General features: G+C 42.8%; 1 protein-coding gene across 1 annotated transcript; it reads right to left on the bottom strand.

The window, feature by feature from the left end:
• Positions 1-25,741, bottom strand: ccdc9 (coiled-coil domain containing 9). The gene is made up of 15 exons (XM_085370475.1): positions 25,596-25,741; positions 24,787-24,891; positions 23,552-23,686; positions 20,320-20,736; positions 19,484-19,567; positions 18,873-19,037; positions 18,584-18,765; positions 17,708-17,766; positions 17,144-17,188; positions 14,676-14,796; positions 14,221-14,419; positions 13,454-13,976; positions 12,150-12,314; positions 10,469-10,624; positions 1-2,537 (listed from the first exon to the last, which is right to left on the bottom strand). The coding sequence occupies exons 1-15, from the start codon at positions 25,677-25,679 to the stop codon at positions 2,533-2,535; spliced, it is 2,445 nt and encodes an 814-aa protein (XP_085226601.1). The 5' UTR covers positions 25,680-25,741; the 3' UTR covers positions 1-2,532.
• Between the last annotated feature and the right edge of the window lie 599 nt (positions 25,742-26,340).

The raw sequence follows: 26,340 nt of genomic DNA, 5'->3' as shown, positions 1-26,340 counted from the left end.
AGGCAGCGAGTCCTAAGAGGGCCGGGAAAGTGTAGTCGCCTAAATGTAAAGCAACATCAGAGAGAATTACATAATCAAATCATCAACTGGAGTGACTTTTTTTTCTGTGTACATAATTGATTTTGATAGATTTGAAATAAAGAGAAGACCCGAGTAGGTCACATGATTCTTTCAGGTAAAGCAGGTGAACAGCAGCTGATTAAAAAGGAAGAAAACGTCAGGAACACGCGGACAAACCTCAGTTTCACTGATTTTAATCTGGACACGTCAAACGTGCTGCAGTTCAGAAATGGGTGAAACTGAGGTTTGAGGACTTGTTGGGAGTTTCTTCTTTAACCCTCTACTGCACGCCTTACCTCCTGATATTTAAACTCACCGATGGCCTTTCAATGGAACGATAAAGAGAAAAGGGATGTGTGACCTGCGGGGATGAACATCTCGCGTGGGTTTTCTCCCACAGTCCTGGTTTAAAACCAAAATCAACACAGCGGGTCGTCTGGGAGGACGATGCCTGCTGATTCTGTCTTCATTACAGACTCACAGGGGTTAATTTCACAATTTTCCACAACTTCCCAGAGACTTCCTGTTGGAGCGAACGCTCCTGATTTGCACAAAGAACCCTAAACTCCTGCTTAATGCAGATGAAGACGTGGCGGCTCGATGCTGTGCCTTTTAAAACACCCCTCTGCTTTACGCCTGCACCAACACCGCAACTATGCAGTCGGTGGATTCCTGTGTTGCAAATATGTGAATCTCTTTGTAACTCAGATCAGATCAAATGCACTGTGTTAGGCTCAACATAGTGACACGACTGAAGAGAGACTGCTGATGGCTGCTGCCTCTGAGGACAAGCAAACTTCAGCTTTAGGATAAAAATATCACAAAAATGTGATTTTCACAGAATTCTGAAGCAATATTTTTGTGTTTTCAGATTTGATCAAAAATGAATCCACATAATAAATTAATCTTTATGAAAAGTGTCTGAATTTCATGCTGCACTTCCCCAATAATTCAAAGACACAGTTTATGTTGTTGCACAGCGAGTCTGTGCAGTTCAAAGAACAAATCTTTGCTTAAGTGTTGATTAAAAGTTATATTTAGTGATAAAAACTTGATCAAATCTACTGGCTGGCTTGGGAATGACTGTGTCAACATGGATGAGTTGGAGAAGATGGTCGGGATGAGGGAAGTCTACTCAGACTGCTGCCCCTGTGACCCGAACCCAGATAAGTGGCAGAAAACGGACGGATGGATGGAAAACGCCAACATTTCGCCCAAATGGTGTAACTATGTGTGCAGTAGAGTTAAAAAGCCGTCACCATTCAGATCGAGCCGGTGTGCCTGACACCTAAACAGTTGCTGTCCTCGGAGTAAAAAGGGCGCCGTTTTACTGCCACCATCTACTACAAACAATAACTCATTACATGATATTATTACGTTCGATATTGTTCGACACAAAATGAGCCGATGAACAGCAGAGTTTGAATCTGAGCTGAATTAGAATCACATCATCAATTAAAATTTAATTATATCTGCGTCATCTGTGCCGCCACCTTAAAAAATGAAGCTGTGAAACTACAGCGTGACCTGATGGAAAAGACGGAAACTGATCGGAAAGAAGCGAGCTTAGCAAACAGCTGTCACCTCTGCTTAAAGCTCAACATTAACTGGGTCTGGCAGCTGTAATCCTGCCTTTTTAATTTCAACAGCATCAAGAAAATAAAATTGAGGAAAAGGCAGATTTGTTTTTCATTGATTAATGTGCTTGAGATCCTCTTACAGGATATCAGTTTAAGCGTGGTCAATATCTGTGTCAATCACCATTTTCTTGTTTCCTGTAACTATGTTAGAACAGGGCGGCGATCGCCTCATTTTGCAGACGATCGGCTAATAAGATGAATCCAATCAATCAATCACTGGGGAAGTTGGAAGTTAATGATTGTCTGTTTCCCGTGGAGAAATTCTGGTTCCTGGTCCTGAACGGAGAGACCACGTCGACCTTATACAGGCTGGGCGATCAATGGGGATGAGAGCCTGCTGGACAAAAAGGATGCAGTGAAGTAATCCAGGCAGTGAAGTAATCCAGGTTACTGTCTGTAACTTCAGCAGAACCTCTGAGGCAGAAACGACCTCTGTGAGGCTCTCAGGGCAGTGTCAGAATGACTTTTTCACACGAACACAGATGTTCTCTCGCAGCAGAGACAACGAGTCTGTAGAGAGAAGTCGCCATTTTTAAACCAAGACACTGATGGACATTTTACTTTTGATGTCTCAGTACTACAGAGAGAGGGGAGGTGAAGCAAAGGGAGGGGGTGTTTGATCACAGCTCAGAGCGCTAAGGAGAGGTTGGTCCGTGGAGGCAATGCACACTTCCTCGTCCTCCACCTCCTCATCATGGATGAAGTCATTTTTTTCCTGTTTTTTAAAACAAATTTAGATATGCAGTGGTCACGGATGAGTAGTGTGATGCATCCAACTCCTCCATCCATCCATCCATCCATCCATCCATCCATCCTCAGACGTGCTGCAGCTTCAGTCTGTTGATACAAACAAAAGGAGGATGTTTAAAAGTGTGTGGCCTAGAGAATGTGCCTTTCACCCAACGCACTTCAGACTACCATAAAGGCTGAACATTTGCAGCCATCACGAGCGCATTCAGCCACTCTGCGGCTCAATGAGAGAAATTATCACATGCACAGAAGCTGGTGATCAATATGAACTCTCGCAGCTGCAGAAAGCCTCTCAGAGCAGATCAGAACGCATCCTGATCCCCGAGTCACAAACAGCAGTTGTATTTCACGTCCCCGGCGTGGCACTTTCCCTCTAAGATGGAAAGATAAGGGAAGGGGTTAAAGTAGCCTGGAAAGATCTGGAACGGCATCCCGGTGCTTTCAGTTAATGTGTAATTAAATCTGAGAGGCAGTTTAATACATTTTAATATCGAGCGAGTTCATTTTTCATGTTGCTTCCAGCTGATGCCATGGAGGAACGACCACTCGGGAAATGATGTCACCGCACAGACACACAGTCGGTAAAACCTCTTTTTCCTCCTCGTTTCTCATTCCTGTCATGAGTTCATGCTCCTCTTCTTCTTTCAGGGTCACCACAGCAGATCATCGCTCTCTACCATCCTCCTGTCACACCAACCCTCTGCATGACCTCCTTCACTACAGCCATTAGTCTTCTCTGAGCTCTTCCTCCAGCCTGGCAGCTCCCATCCCTCCTCTGCACATATCCAAAGCATCTCCACCCACTCCACCTGGCCAGCACTCTTTTTCACCTCTCCTGTGATGTGGATGATTGACCACAGGTATTTAAACTAACCTACCTTCACTACGTGTTCTCCTCGTTGCATCTGTCTCACTGTCATCTGCACACATTTATTCTGTCCTGCCTCTGACTTTGATTCCTCTTCTCTCCTGTGCATACCGCCACCTGCTCCCTACTGTCATAAAGTCATCTGCAAACATCATACCCTGCAGAGGCTCCCACCTGTCAGCCTATCCATTGCCACTGCAAACAAAGAGGGGCTCGGAGAGAATGATTGCCCACCTGTCACTCCCACCACACACCTCGCCACTGTCCTGCACCACCCTCCCATGCTGCAGATGCCAATAAAGTTGTGGTCACAATGGAAACTAGCTTTAAAGATATCAACATATATCATCTAACACAAATTTTGAACCACACAAAAGCCCCTTTTCCATTAGTACCTACTCAGCACGACTCGCCATGGTTCACGCTTTTCAGGGTTTTCCATTAGGTCATAGCACCTGGTACAATTTAGTACCTACTCCCGGGTTCCAAACAATCCGAGCAGGTGCTAAAATGTGACGTCATCAGACTGCATGCTACTGATTGTCTGGACAGCAGCGTCGCTCGATGAGTCATGAAAGCGTCTCGTTCACGAAAATCAAAACCGCCACTTTTAAAACCGGGCAACGAGGGAAACGGCTACAAAAAAAACAACGCCGTGGTCCCCGAGTCAAACGAACAGCCAGACTGAGCAGCAGGTATATACTTGCCTGGACGTCCACCGTTGCTGTAGCATTCGCGTCACATATTAATTACATTGTGGGACGCTTTGACGCGTTGCTATGACAATGGCCAAGCATATTAGGAGGTACTCAATTGCAATGGAAAACCAGTCGATCCAAGTCGAGTCGATCCGAGTTGGTACTAACGTAAAGGCAGCTAAAGTATCTGCAAGCTAAAGAGCCAATATTTATTTTTGCTATAGTTTCCTCTCATGAGCAGCGAGGTTTGAAGGCTGCAGGTTGAACTTCTGATATATCTTTTCATTCCCTAACGAGGTTTTATTAAACTTTAAATATTAAAATTTTAATTTAATAAAAGGTTACACTGACCTACTGTGTCACCTTGTGGTGCACGATGGCACTGCACAAAAGTACAGCTCAAACACAGCTCGACTTCAGTTGATATCTCTTCAACACAATACACACCGATGTTTCCATAAAGTCAGAGCAGTCGTTTCTTCACATTTGGTTCAGAACTTTAAAACCTCCTGACATTAGACTATTAATGTTATTAAAAGGTAAAACAGATAAAAAGGTTTTAAAGGATGGAGAATTTTAGAAGACAGGAGGTTTCACTCGGCCATGTGACTCTTTCCAACAATCCATAAACATTACCAAGAGTGCAAAACAGCCTCTTAATGTTGTGTCCGTGACTTGTTCTGCAAACATTGCTACAACAATATCTTTGTGTTTTAATGTTGGCGTTTGCCAATACTTGAGTGATTCACGCAATTCAGCCTCTCCACACTGGAGCCTCAGAAACATCACACGATTTAATTCAATCAGACTTTAAACGGACTCCACTGTATCAGCCCTATCATCTGTCCAGCAGGCTGTAGCTCATTTCCTCTGAAAAGCCTTTAAAAGCTTAATTGTGCCTCTAATTTCCCTGGTTTCCTGATCTCCACCCTAACGCCAACACACACACACACACACACACATCTGACTTGTGCCGTTTATCACGAATGAGTCATCAGAGGTGTAAATGCAGCTACTGTGGATTTTTATATCAGAACAAAAGGAAAGCAGTGATCCTTTAAAACTGCTGTACTCAGTCCAAATGGTAAAAATTTTACTGGAGTCTGTTTTTAAACGGCCCAGATCTAATTGGATAAAGATAACACACAAGCAGCTGTTATCAACTAATATTCTGTGTTAATCATTTCGATTTAATTTTAAAAGAATCGAGGAATTCAAATTCAAATGTCAAAATTGTTGCAAATGCCAAAAACGTATGGTTTATTCGTATTAAATGACAGAGAAAAGCAACAAATCTTCACTTGAAAAAAGAAAATTATGAAAATAAAAGAATAAAAGTCAAAATTTGCTCCAGCAAAAGTCCAAACAACCTCAGTTCACCTTTGTTTGTTTTTTTATGGCCGCCGTTTTTAATCATCCTTTGCGGCAACAACCTAATTTATACATTAAGAGTAGATTAATTAAAAGTTGTTGAATGTGTGTTCACATATTATTATTATTTTAAAGCCTTGGTATCTTGGTTCCATCAAGTGGAACTATTCTCATTTGCAGCTCCATGTTTATTTCTGGACTTTAATAAAGAAGCTTAGTATGACTCGCGCTTTAATTTTACCTGTTTAGCTTCTACCACCTTTAAAGAAATTTTCTTCTGATTGGCCGGCCTGCATAAGAAAAATGGGTGGAGCTTCTGTGACTAGCATGATCATATACTTTCTATGGTGTCACATGACACCTGAAAAAGCAACTCAATTTTTGAAACTTTGACCATTTTTAAGATTAACGGATCGTATCAGGATACATGCGGCAGGAAAAGCATAACAGGCCTCCTTCAGTTTGAACCATTTTATTCGGTTCTCCTCTGGTTTTACTTTATGAGATTAATCAATTAACTGCCCACAGATCGCCTTTCTAGCTTTTATCACGCCATCTGAATTTAAGCCCAACTCACGCTGACTTCAAACTGTTTCCATATTATTACAGTTCCAGAGAAAAGGAAATATTTATTATTTAAAGCTTTGCCATTTGCCAAAGTGATAACACCCCAGTCACATGATAAATGGGTACAGGGAGAGTGCTAATGACTGGACTTCCTCCAGCCTGTGGTTTATCCACTTAGCTCACTTTTAAACCACAGCGTGCAGAAAAACAGACGAACGGACGGAAATGTGAAAAACATTGATTCAGACCACGGTGAGTGACTCCTCTTCCCAGCGGTGCATGACTCACGGCACCATGAAGCGGTAATATTATGGGCTATCACCTATATACAGTGGGGCAAAAAAGTATTTAGTCAGCCACCGATTGTGCAAGTTCCCCCACCTAAAATGATGACAGAGGTCAGTAATTTGCACCAGAGGTACACTTCAACTGTGAGAGACAGAATGTGGAAAAAAAAAAAATCCATGAATCCACATGGTAGGATTTGTAAAGAATTTATTCGTAAATCAGGGTGGAAAATAAGTATTCGGTCAATAACAAAAATACAACTCAATACTTTGTAACATAACCTTTGTTGGCAATAACAGAGGTCAAACGTTTACTATAGGTCTTTACCAGGTTTGCACACACAGTAGCTGGTATTTTGGCCCATTCCTCCATGCAGATCTTCTCGAGAGCAGTGATGTTTTGGGGCTGTCGCCGAGCAACACGGACTTTCAACTCCCGCCACAGATTTTCTATGGCGTTGAGGTCTGGAGACTGGCTAGGCCACTCCAGGACTTTCAAATGCTTCTTACGGAGCCACTCCTTTGTTGCCCGGGCGGTGTGTTTTGGATCATTGTCATGTTGGAAGACCCAGCCTCGTTTCATCTTCAAAGTTCTCACTGATGGAAGGAGGTTTTGGCTCAAAATCTCACGATACATGGCCCCATTCATTCTGTCCTTAACACGGATCAGTCGTCCTGTCCCCTTGGCAGAAAAACGGCCCCATAGCATGATGTTTCCACCCCCATGCTTCACAGTAGGTATGGTGTTCTTGGGATGCAACTCAGTATTCTTCTTCCTCCAAACACGACGAGTTGAGTTTATACCAAAAAGTTCTACTTTGGTTTCATCTGACCACATGACATTCTCCCAATCCTCTGCTGTATCATCCATGTGCTCTCTGGCAAACTTCAGACGGGCCTGGACATGCACTGGCTTCAGCAAGGAACACGTCTGGCACTGTGGGATTTGATTCCCTGCCGTTGTAGTGTGTTACTGATGGTGACCTTTGTTACTTTGGTCCCAGCTCTCTGCAGGTCATTCACCAGGTCCCCCCGTGTGGTTCTGGGATCTTTGCTCACCGTTCTCATGATCATTTTGACCCCACAGGATGAGATCTTGCGTGGAGCCCCAGATCGAGGGAGATTATCAGTGGTCTTGTATGTCTTCCATTTTCTGATGATTGCTCCCACAGTTGATTTTTTCACACCAAGCTGCTTGCCTATTGTAGATTCACTCTTCCCAGTCTGGTGCAGGTCTACAATACTTTTCCTGGTGTCCTTCGAAAGCTCTTTGGTCTTGGCCATGGCGGAGTTTGGAGTCTGACTGTTTGAGGCTGTGGACAGGTGTCTTTTATACAGATGATGAGTTCAAACAGGTGCCATTCATACAGGTAACGAGTGGGGGACAGAAAAGCTTCTTACAGAGGACGTTACAGGTCTGTGAGAGCCAGAGACTTTCCATGTTTGAGTTGACCAAATACTTATTTTCCACCCTAATTTACAAATAAATTCTTTACAAATCCTACCATGTGAATTCATGGATTTTTTTTTCACATTCTGTCTCTCACAGTTGAAGTGTACCTCTGGTGCAAATTACTGACCTCTGTCATCATTTTAAGTGGGGGAACTTGCACAATCGGTGGCTGACTAAATACTTTTTTGCCCCACTGTAAGGGCTGGTTGGCCTTATAGTTCAGTGCTCCCATCAACCCCAGCAGTAATGAGGGGTGTCACAACGAATGAAGGAAAGGGGCATAAAGGAGCACAGTGTTGTTCAGAGACACATACAAAAGAAAAACAAGTTTAAACCAGTTGTTCTCTTTTTTCTTCAACGTCCAACACCAGAAAAAAAAGAGATCCACGATTCAGTTTTAGTAAATTAAAAGGTCAGCCTCACAGTCTGAGAACTGCTGGTTTAAACAGAGATGAGCAACATAAACAGAAACCAGTTCTGAAGCAGGCACTCAGCTACACTCATGGCAAAAAGGAACCATCAGAGCTCAAAGCCACATTTGCACCCCAGAGTCACACCGACTCTCCAGTTTCCAATCTGTGTTGGGCAGATTAGACTCTCTAAGCATGTGGTAATTAGGATATAATCTGAGAACCCAGATAGTCTGATGATCGGGCCTCTGGAGTTAGTGGCCAATTTTTCTGGGCTTCCAGTGCAGCCGGCTGATATCTGGGGAAAGATTTCCATTTCTGTCGGGCAGGTTTATGGATGCAGATTATTAAAAAGAAAAACTAATAACAACAGCTTTTTAATCAGGTTTTATTGGCATCAGAAAATAGCTGATTGGATCCCAGACTGGGAGTATTTACTCTGTGCCATCTCAAACATGACCCATCAGCAGAATACTTGAGTTTGTCTCATGTATATTCATGGAGATTAATTAGGACCAAACACAAATAAGTAAGGCTGATGGGAACTTTGTTGTATGGATGCACGGATTGTGTAATTCTGGGCTTATGCAGATGTTTTAAAAAGTAAATGAATACAAATGTGGCTGTTTATTCATTTCAAAATTAAAACGCCTCCAGGGACTTTCATTTCAGAGCAATATCTAACCTAACTTTAACTCCAGGGAACACTTGGACTTAAAAAAATAAAACAAAAACACATGTATAGAATCACCTGACCAATCAGATGAAAACTGGTTAAAACGTTCGATGACTTTGCCCTAAAATAAGATTTAAAAAAACTTTTTACCCCACTTTCCCCCTCTTACATCATCATCTTTGCCTTTGCTGACATCTCAGATTTAAATATCATGTCTGTGGTTTATAATATTACTGCTCAGTTGTCAATACACCCACTGTTTTCTTCATCCTTCAAGCATTTTAAAAACACCAATTTCCACGAGTTTTGAAGCAAATATCAAGATTTCAGCATCGTTTACAAATGCAAATACATAAAAATATATCTGAACGTTTGCCTGCACGTGACCAAAGGCTGCAAAATATTATTGTCCAACATACTGCAAATGGATTGTATACGGAAACAAGAAAGGTACAAAACTCTTGCCCCTTGCCTATTTACAGAGATTAAACAGACCCTTGGAGATCGCTTAAGAAACAAATGTGTAGCTGCAGACAAATGAGCATCAGCACAGAGTCTACAGTACTGCAAGAATCAAGATAAAACCCTGACCTGATGGTGTATGACAGGTGGAAGCTATTTAACTAATTCATTAAACGTGGATCTTTCTCAGAGGCACCACATAAAAAGTCAAAGCACGCACGATTTAGCTGCATGTTTGCACATAATTCATCTAATAATCTAATAATTATCACAATATTTTAGTCTAAAATAAAACCGCGGAGCAAACCTGATCAGGCGAAGCTATTACACTAAAAACTACCCAAAGAAGACCCTGAAAGAGTTTAATGGAGCTCATTTGGCTCTGCTCACATACAAGATGTCCTCTTAGTTTGTGCACCATCTATAGTCCAGATTTGTTCCCAGCGTTCACCAACAACTCAGCGCCTGAGGCCTGAATTATTCAGATTTCCCTCCTGAGATTGCTGATGGGTAGAGGAGCACGTTAACGGATACTTATGAGTCTGAATGTTTTGAATTAGATTGCTTATAAAATGTGTTTTTAACTGAAATGATCTGGTTCCACAGATGCCATGAGTGTAACTGCAAAACAGGCAAGACAGCAAATGCACTCTGATCATATCATATGATTAACAGCTCACATCAATGCAAAAAAATAAGAGGAGGAGACAGAGTAAAAGGTTTGGTAATGCAGGCAGAGCATCAAGCAGCAGGAATTTCATTACAGCCATAAAAACAACAAAAACAAAAGGTTTTACATGCTGGAGAAGAACAGGAAGAGGAGGAGGAACAGCACACGGGGAGTGCATCCAACAAAGGAGGTGGAGTTAAAAGTTTCAGTCCATCAGAGGAGGAGCAGGAAGACAGCCGGGAGGAGTTTCAAAACAGGAAGTGGGTCCTGATCGGTGGAAGGAGGAGGTAGCATTGCAGGTCAGATTTTTTAAAAAGCAGCGTCTAAAGCTATCTTTGGGTCAGGCCACCAAACAGCTCCCGTCATGATTTATTTATAAGGGAATGAAGACAAAAAGAGTGAGAGAGCCACACCATGAGGGAAATGAAAACCAGCACAATCACAAAAAAAAAGCACAAAAAAAAGAAGAAGCAGGAGCACAGCGTGAGGAGGCGTTAGAGGTGCGCAGGGGATTTACAGTAAGCCACCGTCTCAAAGTCAGTGATAAGGACCGCACCTGAGGACGGCTGCTCTGAGGACGGCTGCGTTTCTGCTGTCGGAGCAGCGTCGCTCTCGGCAGGCGGCGCGTCATCTTCTTTTTCTACTGAAGGTTCAGGCGAGCTCGGTTCAGCTTCCAGGACGGAGGGGGCGGGCGGGGAGTCGGGTTTGTCTGCTGTCGGAGAGAAAAAGGCAACAAGGCTCGATTCAGAATGAAATAAAAGCTTATGCTCAAAGGCAATCTGGAGGGAAATAAAGATGTTCATGTGCAGAGCAACTTGAGAAAAAAGCAACAGTGTCATTCAGCGTGGTGCTACGTTCTCCTTTGATGTGTGCACGGTTTCCTGTTTCCTATACTTTCATTGCATCCACAATATTAATTCCTCCATTTTATTGTCACAAGAAAGATAAAATAACTGCAGCTATGATGAAGTAAAAATCCTGCCCAGTAGTGCTCTCGACTCAGCCTTTAAATCCTTACAGCATGTGGAGTCTCGTCAATTAGAGATAAATAAACTGCAGGACCCAGCTTGCATCTAATCAGCTGTTGTTGGGTGAGAACCCAAAAATTCTGCAGGTTTTGGAGGCGTTACTTGAATCGAGATTAACATCAGTTAAAATTTAGCTCAAAATGAGCTGAACTGCAAAGCGGCGCGGGAGGATTTCAGATGCTGGGTTAGTTCAAGCGGGAGATTAGAAGCACCTGGATTAATCCTCCTGATGCAGCTGGATTAGAGCTGCTGCTGGTTTGCTGATCCTCACTATACCACAGGACTGTCAGCGTGTAATGTTTCTACTCTCTAAAGAAAGTACTTTTTAGTTAAATATAATAGAAACTAAGCTTTAGAAAAAAACATGTAAAATGACTGAAATTATATGTTGTATTAACTAAATAAAATAAACCAATACACCCAGCATGTGAAGGACATTTCTTTGACATTTATTAAGACTGAACTATTAATAATTGACTTCGTCTTTCCAGTCGCTCTATATTATCCTAGAAACTTGTAAAAAATAAACCGCAAAAACATTTTGAAACAACGAAATCTGAATTTAAATGAGAAAATCCACAAAGCTAAATACTAATGAAAGATTAATGAAAAAAAACCATAAATAAATCTGGTTCTAATGTTCTGGTTCTTCATTTAGGATAAATTAAAGCAGCAGAAATAACCAGTCATTTTAATTTGTGCACGTCTTTGTTTTTGTCTCAGTCACACTAGAATAAACATAAGACTGCAACTTTTATGTGCCTGGGAAAAACTGTAGCCTGGTTGATGCACTGATGTTGCATCCTCAACCTCTGGGTGACCAGCTTCAATCAAAAGGTGACTGCACGGGTCGGCTGACAGGAGGAAACCCGTCTGCAGACAGCTGCAGTCACTCTCATACAGACTGGTGAAGGTTTGCAAACTCCTCTGAATCAGTCTGGGCTCACCTGCAACAGAGGACTCAACTTTCCATAGCTGTCATTTCTCACACGTGTTTACACCATCGGAAAAGCTCTGTGTAGTTTTGGTGAAGCGGCTGCGTGGACAGAACATGTAGGAGGTCCTATAAGTCCAGCTAACGCCCTAATACAGCGTCCAGATATTACACTCTCACACACGCCTGTTGGGCGAGTCCTAGAGAAGTGCGGGGTGCAGTGGATGAAAACAGCCTGGTGCGTTTTATGTTGAGGGGTTAATTTTTTTTATTACCTTGTGACGGGGCTGGAGGCGTATCCTCGTCCACCTTCACCTCACAGGGGGCGGGGTCAGATGGCAGTGCAGTAGGTGAGTCTTTAGGAGCCGAGTCAGGTTCTGACACCATCACCTGGATCTCCTGGATTTCAGCTTTTTCCGGAGGAGACGAAACATCAACGGCTGAGCACAGAGGATGGAGAGAAGAGGTGAAGATGAGGGGAGGAAACAAAAAGGAGAGAACAGAGAGGTGTTGGGGCGGAGGTAGAAAAAGAGAAATCAGAAGAGACAAGGTAAGAAAATAAGAGAGGTGTGAATATTTTCCCCTCACTGACTGAATCTTTGACAGAAACAAAGGGAAAATATGAAGGCTGTCCATTTAACAGATTAAAACCAGAAAGTGACCTTCCTTAATGTCACAATTATTTCTAACGAGCCGTTTTTTTCCATAAATAACAAAAAGTTATGTAACCATCCCTAAAGGTCTCTGAGAAACGCTGAGCACTACGGGTCACAGGTGCAGCAGCATCCTCCCTGTGCAGGAGGGAGACATGCTGCAGGGCTTCCTGTAGGAGAACAGAGAGCTTAAATGGGCACAAAGTCCTATGTTGAGACACTTCTGCCGACTTACTGGGAGAAATGTTCACCAACTTGACACAAAAGTAAAAGTTCAGCCTTCAGAACAACATAAAAGGTGCCCGAAGCAAAGAAATAAAGACACGTTGTCAATCGCTTCTGCAGCATTTGAAGCTTTACAAGCCCCCAGTTTAAGCGCGCTAAGTTAATATTTGCATTAACTGAAGTGTCTCAACGGCTCTTCTGTGAACACAGTAAAAATGCTTCATTTTCTGCCGCTTATATAGTCAACCAGAGGCTGTCTCCCTCTTCCTGGCCAGGAAGAGGGAGTAGTTCCTAAACCAGCCGAGAGATGTGATCTCTCCAGCATGTCCCGGGCCTCCTTCTGGACATGCAAAACGCTCCGTAAGCTTTACATTCAGGATTGTTGGAGTGCTGTTTCTCTCCTCCGCTAACAGCTCTTCATCCTACATTGCTCCTCTGCGATTTCTCATTAACACACGTAAAATTGCATCAATGATTCTTCTCTTTATAGCCCTGCACAAATGCTAACTTTAACAAATGGTTTTCAAAAAAATGTTATTGCATCATTAGCTGATAAATCCTCGTTATTTATCAGATTTATTGAGTTTAAGCCACCTGGGATATTATTTGATGTTAACACTGGTATAGCACATGTGCAGCAGCTTCAGAAAATTGCTACAATAATTCCCTGTTATGGTCTCAGTGTGGGGTAACTATTCTACCTGCATGCTCCTCGCTCTGTGACTCGGCAGCTTCACTAGAGCTGCCAGCTTGGCTCTTGATCTCTTCCTCCTGCTGCTCCTCCTCCTCTTCCTTCTTCTGTGGGGGGCTGGAATCAACGCTGGAGGGTTTCGGCGGGCTCTCGCCTCCCATGCTGCTCCTGGGTGACAGCAACTCCATCTCCTCTCCCCAGTCTGACACTGGCTTGTGGCCGTCCAGTGGGGAGAAGGGGCTGAGGGGTTTGCCTCCCTCGGGGGACTCCTGAGCGGCCGCTGGGGGCGGGATGTGGACCTTTGGCCTGGGAGTCCGCTGATCTTTGGGGCTTCCTGCTGATGCCTGACGAGAACGAGGTTTGGGAGTTTTTGGGGAGGACTCTTTGCTCTTTGCTTGCTTCTCCTTTCCAATGTCCTTCTTCTCGTCGCCTTTGGAGTCTTGCTCCGAGTCGCTCACCTCCTCATATTCCCCATCGTCACTGGCATCCTCCCATTCATCATCATCCTCTCCTCCTCCATTCTTCTCCTCCACCTAAGGAAAGATGGAAACAAAGAAAGAGTTAGCGATTTATTTATTTAAAATCCTGCAACAAATGCTTTAATTTGGATGTTTGATTGGAGTGGCAGGAGCATTTAAGGCACCGGCTCTCGTGTCCCATTTCAGAAACTAAAAAAAAATTCACACCTCACAAAAAGAAAAAGGATCCATTTCTCTGAAGTAAAGCTCAGCATGACAGATACTTTATTATTCATAGAAGTCCAGATGCACCCGTTACCTTCTGTACTGTGGGAGGTTTAGATTTCTCTTCTTCCTTATCTTTCTTTTTACTCTTCTCTTCCTTCTTCGTCTTGTCCTCCTTTTCCTTCTCCTCTTTCTCCTCCTTCTCCTTTTCCTTCTCCTCCTCCTCTTTCTCCTCCTTCTCCTTTTCCTTCTCCTCCTCTTCCTTCTCTCCCTCCCAGCGGTTGTCATGCATGCTGTGAAAAGTTTCAGAATAAAAGGTTCAGTGGACATCGCATTAGCGTGAGAAATACACCGAAAACCATCGCAATTCTCAACAAGAGCTGTTAAAATGTTTATTATAAAGGAAAATGAGGAACATTACAACTAGTTTAAAAGTCATTTTAGTGTTTCAGACTTCAGTTTCTTCACTGCAGAACAGCTTTGTGATGAAGAATTACATTAAAAAGTCAAGTAAATGGATCTGTCAGCTGATGGTGAGCAAAGTTTTACCTGTAGCTCTGCTTCTGTCCTCGGCCCCTCCCTCTGCTCCGGTCGCCCCTCGGCCCCTGGGTCCTGCCCTGGGACAGGAAGTCGCCGAATGTCGGCGCTTTCGGAGGTCGCTTACTGTCATCTAAGGAGACATCGATGGTGAGTATACATCAAACTATGAACTGCTGTGATGTTTAATCTAAAAAAGCAGAAAGCAGGTGATGGATGTTTCATCATCACTGCTCAAAAGTGAGGCACAGGAGTGTTTTTTTTAAAGTAAGAAATAAAAATTCAAAACGGAGAGGGGGCACACGTTGTGTCATTAACATGTCTTTATGCCACTGGCTGTCTGTTGGAAAGTATCCAGGCATGTAAAAGTCCATCTAATAATGTTAAAAATAAAACATTTCAATAAAAACTGCCTCCACCGATTCTTCCGCCTCCGCTGCGGTCTGCGAGTTAACGTCATAACTTGCGTGACAGCAGCTGTCCCGCTGGGTCAGCTGCAGAGTGCGTCTGAGCTCTGGGACGACGCCAGATGTGTATTATGATTATTATTGATGGCATCAAGAGAGAACGAAAAGATTTTTAAGATAAAGACGAGAAGAGGGATGAGGAAATACTACGAGTAAAACTGAGAACATCCAAATTTTAAAGCCACCTCGTTTGGACTCCTTTAGAGTTACAACTGGAAATTTGAGCGAAAGAAAAAAGAGATGTTGTACAGAGGGTGAAAGAAAGGTGTTGATTAGGTGAGCAGCTAATGGAGACATGAAGGAGGAAAAAATTAATTTTTCCAGTATTTTGTCTCAGGAGAAATCCACATCGAGTTTTCAGTGTCACAAACTGAAGCCAAAATGTTTGTTTTATAACATTTTTTATGACCAACTTTCAGCATCAGCATCATGGGACCAATCTGATGACTCGGGTTTGACACAAAGAATCACAGTTAGAAGATCAACCAAGTATCAAAAAAAGAGACTTTCCACATGCTTTAACTTGTTTTTTGGCCAGCGGCACATTAACACATGCTGATGTTCAAAGTCAATTTAAAGGCAAATTTTTTTAATGTGTTGCATATTAAAAGACAAAGGAAAGAAGAAAAAAAAGAAAAAAGGCTGATTTTTGGGGTGGTCACATGTTCCCTATTTTTAAGATGTGGCTGATTTTTTTATGGAATGACCTCAATAGAAAAAAGAAATGTGGAAATTTGAAAAAAAAAAAAAAAAAAAAAAAGAGTCAGAGAGGGAAGAAGAGCAGAGGACACGAGGAGAAGGTCAGAGACCAAAAGCTCAGACGAGGGAGGAGGATAAGAGCTCAACAGGGAGAGAGGAGAGGATGTCATTAAAAGGTCAGAAAGAGACAGATACAAGTACAAACGAAAAGAAGGGATCAGTGAGGAGACAAAGGATGTAGGCGACAAGACTGAAGAGGACTGAAGGATAAATCACAGTGAAGACATGAACGCAGCCAAAGCCAAGGCTCAAAAACTGAGGACCATCCACAAACACTGGTGGACATCCTGAGGTCGCTGTGTGTGCAGGCGGCAGCATCTGAAGCGTTTCCAGCCACAGAAAGATTAGAGCTGCTCACACAAAGGCAAACCTCTCCGAGCTGTCACAACGTCTGTGATTTTAGAGATGAGAGCAGTCAGAATTTACATCAGTGTCTCTGAAGGTTTAATTGAGACAGATTCAGAGTATTTGGATATTTCCAAAGACTCAAGATTAACCTGCATTTAAAATTAAAAACATGATTTGCTACTGTTGCTTAATTCTCACAGTTATACACAAGTTTCCTAATTTCAGTGCCTTGAATGAAGACAGTTTGCCTTTGGTTTGGACTTTCTGGGGCCTGTAACATGAAGCATGTTTACTTCAGGTTTAACTCCAGGTTAAGTAGGTGGGACACAGTAACTACTGTACTGACCAATCAGTTCTCTGGAAAAATAACATTCCCAAAGGGGATCCTGTGCTTTTCCATTTCAGGCAGTATGAGAGACTTTAGTTTAAAATAATAATAATAATCTTTCCTTGGTGAATCAATAACAGAAAGATCCTTAAGATCCAACTGTATTGCTTCTAAACGTTCATTGAACGATGACATACAACTATAACAGTCCTATAATCTTTAAACAGGGCACCTAAGCCTCGACCTTTCTGCAGGAATGCCTGTATTCAACGACCTGTTCACATAACTGGACCCTGCATACTGCAGCTGTAACTACAGTCAGCTCTTCCTCGTCTTAAGGAGTGAAGCCTGATAAGAAAAAGATGAATGCTACAGGCCCCGGGTCTTAACATGAGCTAAAAAGAAGTGGAATTAAACGCTGGTATCAATAGTGGACTAAGCTGATTGTCATAATAACACCATTAAGGGCTGCGCCATCATGAGGGTGAGTCGGGCATGTGAGTTAGGGGTGAGGCTGGTTTTGGGTGCAGCTGCTTCACACAGACACACTCAGACTCAGGCCCATGCTGTGGTCTAACCTGAGGCCCTGCCCCGAGGCTCTGTACGAGAGTTATGCCCCCGCGCTGCAGAGAGGACACACAAACACGTTACACTACGTCTGCCACACACACACCAAAAACATTATCTGTGAAATAAGGTTTTGACATAAACACTCACTGCAACTCTGTAAACATCGTTTATCTTGCTACTAAGTAAAGACCATTAAAATCTCTGCCTAGTCAAATAAAGTCTTCAGTCCTTTGAAAAATAAAATAAACATGCAGGAGCTTCGGTCGGGTTGGTCAAAGTCAGTTAGCACAATAAAGGAAATCCGGACTCCTCCAAACAGAATGACCGCGGCTTAACTCCAAGCTTAATCTGGACTCTGGGGAAACACGGCGAGCATTTACATAACGAGCTTAATTACTCAGGAGGGCGACTGTGTTGCCTCTCATACAGAGTGGGGTGTTTGACGTGTATACATCAACACAGCAGAGAGACATCGTGTCAGACGAGCGAAGCCGTGGCATGGAGGTGGATCGAGGGTCAGCTGCTGTGTTGGGTGTGCTGCGATGGGTGTGCGTGCGTCTGTGTGTACTTGCCTCTCCTGCCGCCCTCCGATGGGATACCCTCAGTGGCCGCATATGGGTCCTCTTTGAACCTGTGAAAACAGCCACAGGGTTACACACACATCAAACGTTAGCGCCCTCTCTGCCACGTCAGTCTGTCGCCATCTTTATCCCAGCAGACGCCTTCCATCGTGCTCACCTCTTCCTCCCCCTCCATCTTTGTAAAGTCACTAAAGTTCTGTAGCAGAGCTTTAGTAAACCCAACATAAGCGGCACTATTTCAGACACTACAGACTACTACTACACAACACAGATATTCAATGAGGGTTTCTAAGTCTGGACTTTTGCGGGACCAACCAAAGACAGTCACAGACCGGTCCTGAAGCCTCATGAATGCTGTGGCTCACTACACTCTATCCTACTTTGCTGCATTTATTCTCCCTTGAACTGCGCCCCTGCCACTGAGAAGCATCTCCTTTCAATTCCATCTGATAAAGTCCAAGCAGGTTGTCCAGCTGCTCTGCTGGAGTCCTGCTGAGATGATCGTCCCTCTGGCTCAGTCTCTAAACTCTGCAGATGACTTCTGAAGCTCCATCAAAGTCACTGTCAGGTTTCTGGTCACCTCTTCTTGAGATTGTTAGCATCTTCCACTTCAATACTGTGCCGACTCTCAGACTCTGAACGGTTTTTGATCCATTTCTTTGCCACAGTTTCATCTAAGAGCTCTGCAGAGGCCTCCGATAAGCTCGAGGAGGTGGCTGGGGAGAAGGAGGCCCCCCTCAATGCTCTATCAAAGTGACTCGATGGATGAATTGATGTGCAGAGGCTGCCTTAAGACTTCCTGGCATCTTTTTGTTCTGCAGTTTGAATTACGGGATCTTAGTTTACTTTTAAAAGAAAGACTCTTACATGTTGTCCGTCTTCTGTGCGTCCCACTCTCGTCTCCACTGGCCTGTGGCGTTACGATGGCGTGCTAATCTCTCCTCATCTATCTGCTCACGCTCCTTCTTCCAGCGCAGGTACTCTGCTCTTTCCCGGCCGGTCATAGACATCGTCATATCCATAGAGCCTTTGGGACCAGGTCTCCGGCTCTGCAGAGAAGTCAGAGTAAATAATTCAGCCACAGGAGTTTAAATAAAGACAAAGGTAATGCTCATAAACAGAACCACCCGAAACCCATTTTTAAAGAAGTACTCACGGTCCACTCTTTTTCCAGCTCAGACCCTGTCTTCACATTGTCAAAGTCCAGTCCCCCCCAGTTTCGTACATGTCTCCGGCTGCCCTCCTTGCGGTCCGTGTCCGGGGCTGGACCTGAACGTCTCGGGTCATCCAGGAAGTTACGGGTCGGTTTGTCTCCATCCTGCTGTGAAACGGAACGACTCTGTTCAGCTCAGGCTAGTTCCTCGCTGATTTTAAATGATTTTAAAAAAGCAAAACAAACAAAAATACTGCGCAGAAGAACCACACGATTTAAATGTGAGACCAAAGCAGAGACGGTTAGCTTCATAACACTTGATCTTATGGGAAATTTATGTTATAGTAATTTAAGAGGATAAAAAAAACACATCTGGTGTGTGTACAGTCATAACAATCCATCTGTGCTGTCTCACCGGACAACAATTTATGCATTTACACACATCTCTGCTATATTAAGCAAATTAAACTCCAATAAAAATAAGTGGTTAGAAAAGTTTTATTATAATGTTGGTCTTTCAGAGCCTTGTCTGTAAAATCCATTTCTGGAAATCAAACCCGCTACGACACATGGCAGCTGAAAAAAACCCAAAAAAACCCCAGTGACTTCCATACCCGCTGTCCTCTCTCATACTCTGCTATCCTCTCCATTTCTTCATTCATCTTCTCAATGTTCTGTCGTCTCTTCTCCTCCCATTCCTGTCAGGAAGTTTGTGACATTCGAGTTATTATTGAACAGGATGTTAGTGTTACAACCGTTTTAACAATACTGGAAAATGACTGCATCGTCCATGTTACAAAGTCCTCCACCAGGAGGTAACTGCAGCAGATTTTTGAGCCAAAATAAAAAATTTTCTGCAGTATTTTCCCAAAAATCCCAGTTTTAGTACTTCTGTGTTAAAAGATTAAAATGGCTGGGACCAAAGTTAGAGCACGTGCCGTGGCTACAGCAATACTTTTGTAGATGTTACATACACATGTAAATTCTTTGTATCATGTTTTTTCTACACACTGAAATCATCCCAGCTCCTGTTTTAAACTGAAAGTCAACATTCGGTGCTTAAAAGCACAAGAACAGAAGCAGCTTTGAACATTCACAGGTCGTGCACTCGAATTTAAACAAGACACACAACTGGATATGGATTAGCTCGGTTTATAGATCATTTATAGATTATAGATAGTCATCTTTCGTTTATTATTTCACTTTAATATGAATTTTTTAATATATGACAACAAATGTGACATATTCTCATACCTCTGAATGGACTTTAACAGTTAATAAATTAAGCTAAGCCCCATGAGACTTCATTGATACATGACTTCAAGTAATCGCACTACCACGTATACCACACAGTCACACTCTAAATGTATTATCTTCAGTGTCTTGCATCGTGCATCATGCAGCTGCATCCTGTGTGAAAACCTCCCTCAAACAGTTCATCCTCACCCACCTTGGATTTCCTGTCTATTCCTCCTGGTGTCCCTTCTCCTCCTCCTCCCCCTCCTCCTCCTCTTCCTCTTCCTCCTCCTCCTCCTCTCCTTCCTCCTCTGCGTCCATGGCCTCCTGCCTCACCAGGCTCTCCATCTCTGGGTGTTCTCGGTTCCCAGTCTCTCCTGTCTTGGCGACCTCCGCCCCCACCTCCTACTCCTTGTCCTACTTGTCCTCCACCACCACCACCACCTCCTCCTCCTCCTCCTCCACCTCCTCCACCACCTCCTCCTCTCTGACCTCCCCGACTCATTCGCCCAGACCCGGTCCTCCTGGGGGGGCTGCGGCCATCACTCTGCCCTCTGTGGCTGTCGCTCTCCTCTGATGTCTTCCGGCCGCGAGGAGTTCCCGGTCTCCATTCGTTCACAACTCTCTTCTCCTGTAAGCAGCACACACACAGACTTTCACTGTGAACGGAGTGATTTTAACAGCACCTTAGTTACAATTTCAGTCAGCTGCTGGAGGAGGCTCAACATGACATATGTGGTAGTTTAAAAACACCATCCTTATTCCTGATTCTTTGACTAATCAAAACACCTAAGTGTCCATTTTAGCCTGTTATAATGTGGATCAATAACAACTTATAGATCATATTAGTTATATTTGGCTACCAATAAATTATAAGTGAGGGAAAAATCTGTTTTGGATACATTTTGGATTTTTTGTGGTGCTAGAAGAGTTACAGCGCATGGCAAAAGAAAATAAAGGTTTGGTTGATTTATGGTGTAAAATTGAAGTTTTTCATTTAGATTTTTGTCAAAAAAATCTGAGTTAAAAAGGTACTTATCAGCAGTAGAGCTCATAAGAAGTCAGATAAAGCCGTATTTTATTCACACTTTAAATTAGATAGCTTGACAGCAGCTCATTGGAAAAGAAGGAGAATGACCTTCATTGCCTTCAAACACCATTATTACATTATTAATATTATGTAATAATGGTAATTCATAATATAATACATTATATTATTATTATGCAATTACTTTTTTCAGTATTGTCAGGAATGTTAATATTTCAAGACCATTTCAAAAAATTGCAAGCAATAGCACGCCGTAACTTTTAGGATATAAAGGGACTAACAGGGTGAAGATTATAACAACACATCATCTTCAACCCAGGAAATGGAACAGCTCAACTCTTACAGTTACAAACTCGTCAATCTAATGAATGTCACATGAACTAAAGACTAATCTGCGCTATGGATTATGCAAAGAGCTACAACATGATGAACTCTGAGAGGCTGAGTTATGAGACAGAAAGAGGCCATCGTCGTTCATCAGGTTTTCAAAGGCCTCTTCAGAAAAGGTCCAACAGACTAATGGGCCCAGATCAACCCTTTAACCAGTCAGACAGGCGCTCGTGTGGAGCAGGCAGCCCCCTGCTGTTCTCCAGGCCTTTCTTTTGTCTTATGACCTTTTCAGTTTGAAATCTAGGTGCCGGCAGTGATCGGTAGTCTTTTCTGAGGCAATCTGGATCTCAGCAGGCGCTCACTCCACTCTTACACCTGTATCCCCCCTGGATCTGCTTACCAGCTTCTTCAGCCCACAGGAGACTAATTAGAAACGTGGCAAACTAAACGACTAATCGAGGGGGGGGGGGGGGGGGGGGGACTGGTTGTGCCAAAAAACAGAGCGTTAAAAACCCTGATTTTAACCAATGGGCCATGAATGCAGCTCTAAAAAAATCATGATGTTGTTGTGGTTTGTCATATTGTTCCCAGTTCCCTGCAGTTCCTCTACTGACCACTTGAGGCTGCACCCTAAAGTGAGTCCCTGTGTTAAAATGAGCCTTTACAGGAAAAGCAAACATGTTTGCAGACCGGTATGAAATCTAGTCTCTGGATAGTTCACTGTCCATGTGTCCATGAGGCCAATTCAAGTATTATTACTCTGTTACTAATTATTGGGCATTTTTCTGGTGCATGATCAGCTTGGCAGGCTTAGCCGATCATTTAGAACTGCACTGTTTTTACCCCAAAGGTGTCCTCCTTTGGGGTAAAAACAAGCAAAAAACAAACAGACAACAAACCCCCCAACATCCTGGCAGCCAAAATGCAGGCTTCAGAAAAATCAGAGTCAATGTCGCTATGGCTACATCCATCCATTATATGCAATCCATGTTTTTTCTCCTTTTCAGACAAATGTGTCCACGGCATTTGTCCAATTTGTGTTCACAAGGCACGCTTAAATCCTGTTTGTCTGCAGGAGAAAAGGATAGATCTAACAAACAGATGATCTGCATACCGAGCAGAAAGAGCTGGATAAACCGATTACACAGATAGTTCTCCAGCATGGTCGGGTACTTTAATGAGCTGGCTAAAGTTCATTCTGCACAAACATCCGCAGTTAACAACATTATGTTAGTACAGCAGGTACAATCATCTCAGCTCTGTTTCAAGACAATTACCCAACATGCCTTTTTAAAATCCCATTTTTGCCCAGCAGAGCTGCATGAATGGATAAACACGTTAAAGAGAAAACTCATCTCATGAACTCTCACAGGGTAACTTTGGGTATTTTTAGTGTGTGCTGTGCTCTAATTTTATGCCCGCTGCTTCACTGTTCCCTCCAGCCATCCTAGGCTTAGTACTTCAGGCCTTTGAAAGCAAAGTGCCAGCAGAAGAGTGTTAGAGGACAATTACCTTTACAGATTTGTAATCAGTAGGAATCCCTGCCACGATTTGTAAAAACAGATAAACGTCTCCCATCACTACTTTGTGTCAAAGAAGTGAAATATATATTTAATCATTTTTAATCCCAGAAAATCCAATAAAAAAGAAAAATAGCTGTGTGCAATGGTGACTGAAGTTCCCACATATGTGGCCCAGTTAGAGTCTGGCACCTGCCCACAACACTTCTGTTCTGACGCCAGATCTGCACCAGTACACTTTGTTTTGATTTTTATCTAGTGCGAGCGGGCGAAAGCAGCTCGCTTCTCTTTGCTGGCTTCCAGTTTACGGATTAATTTTAAAATCCTTTATTTTCCATTTTATCTGTCTGAAATGCTTCACGCACATATCCTGTTTCAGATGCTTTTATCTCTTACTCGGTTTGACTGCACAGCACTTGGGTCGGCCCTGTTGTTGTAGGTTAAAAATGCTTCATAAATTAAGTGAATAAATGATAGTGATGGAAGTACAACATAATCTGAACCGGCACCACCACACAAAGGATGTTCAGTTCGACTTGATTTCTCACCCCTGTTGCTTTAGAAAGGTCGACTGTGACAGTGAAGTTTTCTTTCTCCGTCTTTGGCTCGTGGGGGCGGGGCTTACGAGGTGTAGTCACCGCAATGCCCTCTTGCTCTGCTTTCTTCTTATCTTCCTCTATTTCCTGTTAAAAAATAAATAAATGCAGGAGCCCAGTGAGACTAATGCTTAATAAGAAACGCACCAAAGACAAAGAGGTCTGGGGTGTGTTCTGTGTTCATACGACAAAAGTAAGAAGATTAAGTCAAGTAGTCATCCGTGTGCAGCTGATGGACACTTTTCTCCCACAATGCAATGCGCAAAGGGAATAGGACAGCCACTAATATCGGGAAAACCAAAAACTGTTTGTTTATGGGAAAAGAGTGTCTATTTTCCAATTAAAAAGAAAATTATTTTAATCGCTCTGAACTGATGATATTGTGTTTCATCCTTCAGACACTTTTTTTTTTTAAATTTCTCAGTCTGTACATGTGAAGCTCAAGAGAAGCTGTGGTTGTATCTTATCTGAGACCTGAAAAGAAAAATTTGGTTTTCTAAACGTTTCTCATCATATTTCAGTGGCTACAAGTCTAATGAAATAAGACATATGACAACTATTTAACTTATTAAACAGCTCCCAAATCTATTGATGAGACCATGTTGCTCATTCAGCTTCATGAAGTGAAGAATTCCTTAAAAAATAGAAACGAGTAGCAGTAAATCCTGAAACATCAGCTCGCCTCAACATCCCAGCAAATAAGATCAAAACGCAGCGAGTTCAAATTCAACTTGAAAGTGTTGGCTGCTTGCCGTGAATAAATAAATTCAGAAGAGAAATGGTTTGAAACAAACAAACAAAAACAGTTATTCAGGGTTTCCTGATTCAAAACAGGGCTTTTGGGGGCACACACAGCATGAGTGGCTCCACTGAATGTTTATAAAGGCCACTTAAGATTTTAAGGTATTTCAAGCTTGAGTTCATTAAAGCAAACTTGTAAAAAAAAAAAAAAAGAAAAAAGAAGTTGTTGAAATATCTTTTAACCACAGTCCTAATTTGTCTTGGCTTTTGTCTCAAGTATGCAGTATAATCTTTGACTAATGTGGTAAAACAAGCTGCTTTTATGTAGAAGTGAATCGTTGTGTTTTGAGACATTCTGGGGATGTCATCATTCTTCGGTGAGGACAGTTATCAACATCAAGATGGTAGTATTAAAGATACATTTAGCGTGTAAAATCTTTCCGTACCTGGTACCTCTTCATCAGAGCTTCATTCTTCTTCCTCAGAGCTTCAATTCTTTTGTCCAGCTCTGCATCCTTCTCCTCCTTTGTCTTGAGATCCACCGTTGAAGACTGAAGCAAAGAGGAGGAAAGCAGAAGTGACAAGACCGGTTTGGCCTGTAATACTTTAATGTGCAGCGCTAAACTAAGCACAATGAAGATACATCAGCTGTCCCAGCTTAATTAAATAATTGTTTTGCTTTTATTAAAGAGGAGAAAGAAATAAGACACCCATATACAAATATTCTATGAGAGAGAAAGAGCGAGAGATTGCGCTCAAAGAACGCAAAACTGAAATCAACGAGAATAAAGATGGCAGTAGTAGTAGCAGAACATACTTTTATACACTTGTCTCGTCTTTGTACTTCTGTCTCATGTTACCACTTTATTATTCAACTTTATGTTTTTAAATGCTCATGAATTGTTTCTGTCGTAACGATAAACGATAGTTTAAAGGTAAGGGAAACATTTAGTGACTTCTCCGGGAGGCGGGAGATGCAAATATGAACGCCCTGTGTCCAAGTTTAACAACAGACAGAAGGCAACAACTTTGCATACTTTTCGGATGAATTTAATTTAAATATAGGATGTTAGGAACCAAGAACAGCCTTAAAAATAACAGCAATTGAAATGACTCTCCAAAATACGAGCCTGAAACCGTTACCAGGGTGGCTGTGAGATGATTAGACTTCCTTCTAGACAGACTTTGGTCCTCCTGAAAGTTTTGGGTAACCTACACAGAAGATCAAGACACTGTCTGCAGTGTTTTTACTCACCATAGCTGCCTTCGGCTCTTCTTCACACACTGGTGGCTGGCTGCTTGTTCCACCTGTAAAGAAGATTAGGAGGATGAGGAGCATCCTACCGTTTCTTTACCTCCACTATACAGATACTACACCTTCAGTAAGGTGAGTTTCTTTGCGTTAACCCGTGAGCACAGGAACAAGAAGGATGAATAGAAACCCTAGATTACACAGTAACAGAAATTGAGCGGTGACTGGGTACCGCCCTCTTTTCCCTTCTGCTGTTTCACCCTTCCTCACTATTGATTACACTATTGAAGGTAATCGCAGGTGAGTTTACAGCCAGGTGTGTGATGAAACCCATTTCAAAAGCTTCTGTAAAAGTCTCAGAGCTGCAGACAAGACGTATATATGACACCCGAGGAACAGTACCACAGCACACATACCTGAGGCTATTTTAGCACATCCAGCCTCACCTGAGCTGCAATAAAGTACTGCTTTGGTGTTTTTGTCTGTCCCTGGTATGCTGTTCAGTAATGTAAGCACACTGAGCCATGTCTGAGCTGTCTGAGCCGATACAAAGCCGCGAGGAGCCCACGAGACGTGGAAACAGACCACCGCAAACAGAGACGACGTGCAGAAGAACACCTGGATGAACGTTCACACGCACTAAAGTTACAGTCCGTTCACGTTACCTGTTTCAGAGGGAACTGTTGCAACGGCAATAAGGGCCAATGTTTGAACTCGCTGCTGTTCGCCAATTCCTGCGCCTCAATCC

The sequence above is a fragment of the Diplotaxodon limnothrissa genome, linkage group LG14 (genome assembly GCF_057381915.1).
Source record: "Diplotaxodon limnothrissa isolate DT_005_m linkage group LG14, D_limnothrissa_male_GT1.1, whole genome shotgun sequence".
Taxonomy (NCBI): Eukaryota; Metazoa; Chordata; class Actinopteri; order Cichliformes; family Cichlidae; genus Diplotaxodon; species Diplotaxodon limnothrissa.
Note: the sequence above shows the minus strand (reverse complement) of the source record. Positions and strands in the feature narration are given on the sequence as shown.